The 9,083-nt window shown below is 35.9% G+C and overlaps 1 protein-coding gene across 1 annotated transcript in view; it reads right to left on the bottom strand.

Annotated features, from left to right (window-relative positions):
• Positions 1-367: 367 nt before the first annotated feature.
• Positions 368-9,083, bottom strand: part of LOC103696140 (riboflavin biosynthesis protein PYRR, chloroplastic) — a 66,324-nt gene continuing 57,608 nt past the window's right edge. Inside the window, exon 9 of the mRNA XM_008777674.4 lies at positions 368-782. Within this exon, the coding sequence (XP_008775896.2) occupies positions 528-782 (255 nt within the window). The 3' untranslated portion in view covers positions 368-527. The remainder of the gene's footprint in view (positions 783-9,083) is intronic.

The raw sequence follows: 9,083 nt of genomic DNA, 5'->3' as shown, positions 1-9,083 counted from the left end.
CCAGAGTTCCATACAAGCCACAATTGGTAGCCCAATCACCTTTAAGTTTTTGCTTCCCATCAGCTTCCCAAAAAAAAATATTCTAGCAAAATAAAATTTTTTCCATGAACCAAACAAGTTGTCAGTAAAAAACCAACATATTAACCAAAAATTTTGGTTAGCTTCCTTTATTTGCAAAGTAGTTATTCATTTATTTATTTTGTTTTATTTTTTTTAATGAGACCTGCTGTTACTTCTTTTTTGATGAACCAATAACTTTGAATGTGTTGTCTCTTCCTTAATCTTTTTTTTGTAGTTCAGCCCATAGCCCTAATTGAAGCTGGGCCAAGTATGGCCTTGAGGATTCAAACCTTCAAACTCATCAAAATTTCTGAACTCCTTTACCACTTAATACCAGATTCTTTCTTTTTTTCCACTTCTTTGCACTCAGAATCCACTCCCAAGTGGAGAGGGTGCAACCACTAGGTTATAGACCAATTTGCAATCTACAAATTAATGTACATTTTCAATCTACATCTTTATGTGAATCAAGATGACTTTGCCCTCAGTTCCAAGTTTTCTTTTAAAATCTCTGACCTCAATTGCATCAGCAGCCTACCCAAATAATTTAAGCCTTCTCCCTCCCGGCCTCCACCCCAAAAGAGATCATGGGGTGATGCTTCAACAAGAACAGAGCCAGCAGTTGAACGTAGCATGGACTTCAAGTGAGGATGCATCGAAAATTTGCATTTTAAAGCCCTGTACATGACTTCGATCTTGACAGACTCCCAGTCAGGTCGAACCTGGATGGACATGAGATGGATGAATGATGTTTGAAGTGTTACAAAATAAACAGGTTAAGTCATTAGGAAAAGAAACATCAAAGAGAAGACTAGTTTAGAAATTGCATCATTATGGATCCAAGTAGTGAGATCGGTAAATTTGCTTTAAAAGAAAAAGGGATCAGAGAATTTCTGAACCATGGTAGGTACAGGACTGTGGGCCGTTACTTCACTATCATTGCCTGTAGAACTTAACAATATATCTACACAGATACTTCAACGCTTAACACCCACAATATCATTACCTGAATAAGAAACAAACAATTTGACTATAAAATATCCATAATGTAGTAATTTTGTTGTCATAACTTAATACATTCCATTACAATGGTTACAACACCCTTTATGATGCAGCCATAAAATATTTGAAGCAGTAAGTAGGTCATTATATTATTCTACACATAACGTCCATTGTAAAACTAAACTGAACCACAATGGTTTCATGCCATGGACACTATGTGGTTGTATGGAGATAGAAAAACTGTTCTTCTTGACCATTCTTCTCGACCATCAAAGAGAACCAATATCCAGCACAAAAGCAACTATATAGCGAAAATGGTCGATTACTGTATGAATCAAAAAAATTGAAAGATTTATGCGAAGGCAAGTTTTCATCAGATTTCACCAACCCCACATGCATGTTTGTCACCAGAAAAGTAACTTGACGGTATCTTTAATCAGTGCCTGTAGGTAACCTAACTGCCAGATAAGGCTGTAAATGGGTCAAGTTAATCTGTGACCCGATCCGACCCGTTTTAAATGACTCATAGAACCGATTGGGGTTCTAAAATTAGACCCATTCCATTTTCCCAGTTGGGTATGAGATTTACTGAATTATGGTCCAACTCGACCCGACCTGACCCGTTTGATATTTGAGGCAATTTTGGATATCCTACTCTACGACCCGATGCAACCCGACCTGAACCCGTACACCATTAAGGCCCAGAAGGGTGCTTAAGTCGGTCTCAGTCTCTACTCTGAAATACCTACATTGTCAGGATGCTGGATGGACTCCCAAGGAGTTTGATAATGAGTCTCCCTTTACCATTATGTTTGGACCTGACAAGTGTGGGTCCACAAATAAGATGCATTTCATCCTTAAGCACAAGAATCCCAAGACTGGGAAGTTTGTTGAATACCATCTCAAGTACCCTCCATCTGTCCCATCTGACAAACTTTCTCATGTCCATACTGCTATTTTGAAAACTGATAATGAGTTGAGGATTTTGTTTGATGGCGAGGAAAAGAAAATAGGAAACTTCTTGTCTGCTGATGATTTTGAGTCAGCACGTATCCCTCCCAAGACTATTCCTGATCCAGATGATAAGCCTGAGGACTAGGATGAAAGGCCCAAGATTCCAGATCCATATGCTGTGAAGCCTGATGATTGGGATGACGATGCAGTACGACCTTTTTAGACCACTATGTTAAGCATAAATTGTCAACAGTATGTAAAGTCATAAGCAGTATGACCTTTTCTAAAAGAGAAGTTTGATCATTTATAATCTAATTGGGAGCTTAAGCATTCTTTTCCATAGGTCTGTTGAGCATATAATATTTTGACATTTGTATTCTTTATTCATTATCAAAGTATTGTCTATATGTTTGTTGTAGTAGCTTAACTAATTCCAAATATGAGTTAGTTGAATGACAAGTACAGGGATCCGACTTGATCCCGATCCGGACCCGACCCGAGCTGGGTTGGGATCGGGTTACACATGAACCAACCCGACTCTAATGACCTATTAGGTTAGAAATTTTAGCCATGGACCTGACCGGGCTCGACTCGATCTTCTATTAGGTTGGATCTGGATCCAATATTCTAACTCGAACAAGGAACGAGTGGGTCTGGTCACTTTTGACCGAGTTCGACCTGACTCATTTACACCCTGACTACCAAAGTTAACAGACATGTAATAGATATCTGGATAGTTGCAGAGCATTAAATCCACTTTATGGGCAATATCTCAGATACATAGGACTTCAGTAGGCCTCTTGGAATAAAGTGCAAGTGTATATATGCACAAAGGAGCCCAGACAACTCAATGCAGTATTCCCTTCAGAAGCTTGTGGTAAATAGAAAACCAAGAGTTATCTTCTAAATGCTGGTTTGCTGAAAAGCATGGTACAACATATCTTTGCATAAGAAGTCAATAAAACACCCATATAGGCTGGAAGACTTCTTTCAAAAAAAAAAAAGCTATGTTAGATCTGTTTCTGTCTCAGAGGCATAAAACAATAGTCACCTGTTCCTGTACCAAAAATGGTTTCTTCAGGCACCATAACTTGAAGTGTTTCCTAATCTAGCCACTAAGGGATGTTAGCTCAAAGTTCAAGCATGAGACTACAAAATAAGCTAAGGGTTTTAGGCTGTTTCTGTCATGAGAAAGCTCAGATTAGTTTGCCTGAATCAAGAGATTTATATTCTGACATGAAGAATTATATGTGATATTGTGACAGTGGTCTCAAATGATATCTCGTTCCTGTTGACAAATAGGTCATCTCCTTCATTCTCTTCCCTCTACTTCTTCCACTACTTTTAGTGCATCACCTATGCACCCCCATCTCAATAGCTACTAACCATTTGGTCAGATGAAGTGGCCAGTTAGGTTGCTGGCAAAGTTTTTCACTTGCTGTGTTGCAGACCAGGGATCATCTTACGTTCTTTCAGGTTTGGCTTCCGCACAGGGAGGGTTTATGGTTACTGGGGGCACTCTACACACCATTTTGGAGTTATGAAGCCCAAAATTGCCTTGGGTCTCACCGTGTGAACAGTGTTTCCTTGGCACTTGGCACAGGTACCTCGTGTCCAGGTGCCCCCAAGTTTTGAACATGGCAACCTCCAAAAATCCACAAGGTGACACGACATATTATATATATATATATATATATATATATATATGTATATATATATGTATATATGTATGTATGCATATACACACACGTATGTATGCACGCATAGCTGTTTATATAGATGCCAAATCAAAATGCTTTAAGAAAGAAGGTAGACAAGTACCTGGATAAGTCAGAAGTTTCTCTCTTCAGTATACAAAGAAAACTTATGGTAGGTTATTTAGTTTTTGTTTCAAGTTATGTCTCACATAAATAGTAGGGAAGACCCAATCCCCACATAATATAGTAGATAACTTATTGCTTAGTTGTACATTAGTTAAGCTGTTATTTAAGTTGTTTTAAGTTCTCAGATACACATTCAAGTGCAGTGATACTTAAGATTAAAGATAAGTTATTAATGGCTGTGATAACATTACATCGAAAAAGTTGAGGACACTTTTCATTAAATATTTGTTTCTAGAAGTTAAGCATCTCTTACAAGACACTCCAAAAAAACATGCCAGGTGTCTCCACTTTTTTTTGATGATGCAAGTAAGACACTTCGAAAGTGGACTGCTCAGCTGTGACCATGTAACATAGTATAAAAATAATAAAAAGTAGGAAAATATATGGTATTTGGATAATCAATCAAATAAATAATAGTTAATCACAATTTGTTCCATATTTGTGAAAACACATCTTGTTGAAAAGTTCGAGCATCTTTCAATGCAATCCTAAGATTTTTTAGGATATTGATGATCATCGTTCTAGATGGTCTCTAATATATTGAAAAACTTGAGATTCAGAGAAGAAAACCCAGCCAACTAATCACCCCTTTCTCTTCTGTTTCCTATGCATCAACTCCCACCCATATGGCAAATATCAAGTAGATACAGTGTTCAACATTTAAAAAGCCTCTATACACCTATGTCAAAGGGAAGATGAAGCCAAACCTTTCCTCAGTTGAGAGAGATCAAATAACGCTCAATCTGTAAAGAAAATATAAAAACAACAAATAACAAAACAATCATGGGTGGCAATTTTTGACTCGACCCATTGTGGGACCCTGACCCAACCTGACCTATGGAGGGTCATGTCATTTTGTCTAAAGATTATGAAAAAAATAGCCTCCCCAAACAATATGATGCCCAAAATTAGATGAACTAGGCCAAGTAAAACAGCTCATCAGGTTTGGCTTTAGGTTGGATTTGTGTTGGCCATTCTTGACCTGCTAGCAGGTCAGGCCAGGTTCAAGTTGACCCTATGGGACTTGATATATGATGTCAACCCAACCTGAACTTGAGCCGACTTGAAGATCACTATCCCTACATATTAAGGCTCCATTTGGCAGAGCTTTTGGTGGGCCAGAAAGCACTTTCTAACCCTTCAAAAAAACTTTTGGATTGAATAGAGGTGTTAGGTAAAAAAATCGGAAAGCTGTTTTAGCTTTGCCAGAAAACTGAAAAACATCTACTTGAAAAAAGATCCAAAATAGAAATTCTTTGGAAAAGTACTTTTAGAACACGTTGGAAAGTTATTTTAGATTAATAAAAAAAAATTTCATACCAAAATACCCATAATAAAATCATATAATTATAGGAAGTGTCCCTTTATATTATAATGTATAAAAAAGAAATATTATATTAATAAAATATTAATATATAATGATAATAATTATAATATTTTATATCAAAAATGATATTATACTATAAATATAATATTATATTGCATTATATCATAATACATTGATATGTTATGTTATATAATATCGAATTATGTTATATTATTATGCTATAGTATACAATATTATATTAACTATATTAAAGTAATATTATATTATATTACAATAATATTATACTATATCATATATTTATGTATTAATATATATTATATTTTATTATGCTCTGTTGTATAATACTATGCAATGTCCTTTATAGTCATTGTCATACCAAAAGTACTTTTTTAGATTTTTTACCAAACACATATTAAAGTTTCACAGCACTTTAGAAATATAGTTACCAAACAATAAATAGCTTTTTGTAAAAGTTCTACTTCAAAAAGCTTTACTTTAAAAAATTATACTTCTGAAAGCTTTACTGCCAACATCTCTATCAAACGGGGCCTAGGATCATATGCATAGTTAGTTCTTGTGAAGACTCTGAAGCTTTAATGAGGAATAAGGGAAGGGAACAAAACTATTGATAGAAGCTAGATAAAAAACGGGTTTTACTGTGACATGCAACTTTCTATCAAGGTATGGTCTATTAGACAAGGATACCCACTAAAAGAAAATGCAAAACAAGATGCCAAAATGAGTTCCAATAATAAAACAACTTCAAATAAAATTATAATGCACAATCAAGGTCCACAATATGGTACTGAGGACTATAGTGGTTAGATAACTATATGGTACAGTACAAAGCCAAATTGTACCAACACTTGGTATACATATGCATACTAGTTCAATGCATGGTTTGTCGTATCGGCCTAAACCGGACAGTACGAAGTGTACTGTACCATACCGGTTTGGTACTGATACCTGGTATAGGATGCACATCGACACTTGATATGCTGAAAAGACCTCATACCGTTACATACTGACAAAGTGTTAGTATGGCACCGGTATGGGGTCTGATACCAAGATGGCGAACCTTGGTTTAATGCTTTGTTTTTGCCTTCTCTTTTTATATTTTCCAATTTTTGATTTCTAAAGTTATTTTAAGGTTTTTGGATCTTTAGATTCTGATTTTGAGAGTGTTTTAATGTTATTTTCATATGGGTCCTGAACAACCATATGATTGCATAATGGATGCAATAATTAAACATAGAATATTCACTTTTTTAAGATTGAAAATACATATATCTAATTGATTTGAATTACAAAATACATAGTAACATATTTTTCCTCGTAGAGTGTCTATATTAAATTTTTAATCTCAAAAATTATACAATCAACAAAAAATCATGATTTCTTCTTTGATGTATAGATTACTTTAGAACTACAACATATCATGAAATAATAACAAATTACAAAATTTTGACACGATCTCCCCTGGTTTTGCCAATTTTCATCAAATTTTAAGTATAAAAATTAGAAAAAGGATTAGAATGAAGAGGAAGGAGGGGATTATACCCGATTTGGCTTGGATTTGAGCTCAAAATAAACAAATCATCGCTTTTGACCTTTTTTTTCTCACAAAACCCACTTCTTGAAGCTGAATTATTGAAGAAAGGAGCATGGCCTTCTCTCTTATTAGTCATGGGGTGGCACGCATTGCACCAAACCACTTTGAATCGAAAGGAACCAGGTGGTTCCACTTGGTTCAGAGCGGTTTGGGCCGATTCAGGCCACTTACAAACTTGAAATGTCTTACCAACCTAGTTTTGCACCAATTTACGTCGGTGCGTCCCAAACTGAGTGGTTCAAGTCGGTTTGGTATTACCCTATTTAAAATGACTCGACTAAAATTTGTTAGGCCTGATATACATTATTGACCTTTTTCTCTATTAGCTTAAGCTTTGGATCAATTTGTTAGTCAACATGGTATCAAAGCAAAGTATGTCGATGGTCAAGGCCAATTATTCATTTAATTAATCTAATTCTTACCTTCACTTGTTCTAGTCATTGTGTTTGTTACCTTGACTCATTTCGGTCATAGTCATCCCTCCATGTGCACAATCGAGGTTGCATGTGCTAACGGGGTGTGCCTGATATACATTATTGACCCTTCCCAATCAACTTAAGCTTTTGGGGTCAATTGGTTGGTCAGCAAATTTAACATGGAGCCAAGGTTTATATACTTCTTTTATTGGCATTTTCTTGTTATATTCATGTCGGCGTTTGCTCAAATTCTATTTGGATCTCTTTTGGTTTTGTTTAAGTATGATCAGTTATCTAAAATAATTTCCAAATTTGGAATTTGGGTTCAGATCCAAGATCATGTAGCGAAACTGACTTCTTTTTTAGGGACGGGGATTGAGATGCAAAAATCATGAACTATGGAGGACAACTTGCATCTTGGAGGCAATTTTTGAAGCCTTGTAATGAAGTTAACTGATTAAAGCAGAAGGTAAATACAAAATGATAAGAAAGAAGAGGATGTGGCTACATTTATTTTAATTAACTCTTCTTCAATATCATTTTACATTATCTCCAACTTTTGAACCCTAAATGGGATGCAAAATGCATTTGCAGACCCTACAGCTTTATGGCCCGATAGTTATGAGAAGAAGAGAAAAATGTAGAAGAGGTGGCAGGTATTTACTAAAGGTGGATGGTATTTACTAGAGCAGAAAGCATTAATATTTATTAAATTATTTTCCTTTTTCATCCTCTGCCTTTACCTCCTTGCATTGCTTTACAACAACCACATCCTTCTACAGTTGAGATAGAAGAAGAGGTTTGCAACTCTTCGACCGAAAATAAGAGGTCAAGGCTCCATAATTAGCAATCAGCTATTAAAGTGTTGTCTTCATATAGTTGTGTGGCTGTACCATTCGAATCTGGACCAATATACGACAAGGGGTTAAAATTGATTTTGGTCTCAACTCAACTCATCGCATCTAATCCTTAATCCCAAACCAGTAGGGGTAAGCTACATAAATTATTTTTCTCCATTCCATTCTGTTTAGGCCATACTTTCTGGAAGATATATGATATCAGGTCCTTCCTTACCACTTCATCCCATGTGATTTTCGGGCTACAATTGATTTTGATCTCAACTAAGACAGAAAAAACAGTCTAAAACTAGCAAATACCTCATTAAAATAGAACAAACAACTAAAGCACCACAAAAAGGCAACAAACATTGAATATGACAGGAAACCATAGATGCTAGGAAAAAGGTTTCCCACTCCTGTGGGATTTTCTTGGGAAAACGAATCCAGAAACAACTTCAATTAACTGGAGATTTGCTAGTCAAAATGCAACTTCAAGTTCAATAAAACTCTATAAGAATAAACTCGGTGAGAATTTTTCTTGAGAGAAATTCCGTGGGAAACTTGGATGCGGAAAAGTTGGTGGCAGCTAGGTCTCCTAATGGATATAAGAAGAGAGAGAAAGGTGTGTGTTGTGGGGGGGGGGGGGGGGGGGGGGGGGGGATGTGTTATTGCCCCTTGCCACTGCTCATCCTTTCTTCTAGCCCTTCGATTTGGTCCATCAAACATAGTTCAAAAGCAAAAGAAGAAAGGGAAGGTGAAAAGAGAGAGAGAGAGAGAGAGAGAGAGAGAGAGAGAGAGAGAACATTGGTTCCAATGTACTCCTCTGCTACAGCCCCTGGTTCCAAATCCTATATGGTTTAAAACTAAATGAAAAAAGACACTGAAAAATCTGAGTTTAAATAGGTCCAATTATGGACTTTGACAAAATCACTTTTCTATTATTATATATCATATCCCTTTAATTTCTTTTCTTAAAGAAAGACCGAAAGA

The sequence above is a fragment of the Phoenix dactylifera genome, unplaced genomic scaffold (genome assembly GCF_009389715.1).
Source record: "Phoenix dactylifera cultivar Barhee BC4 unplaced genomic scaffold, palm_55x_up_171113_PBpolish2nd_filt_p 000101F, whole genome shotgun sequence".
NCBI classification, from domain to species: domain Eukaryota; kingdom Viridiplantae; phylum Streptophyta; class Magnoliopsida; order Arecales; family Arecaceae; genus Phoenix; species Phoenix dactylifera.
Note: the sequence above shows the minus strand (reverse complement) of the source record. Positions and strands in the feature narration are given on the sequence as shown.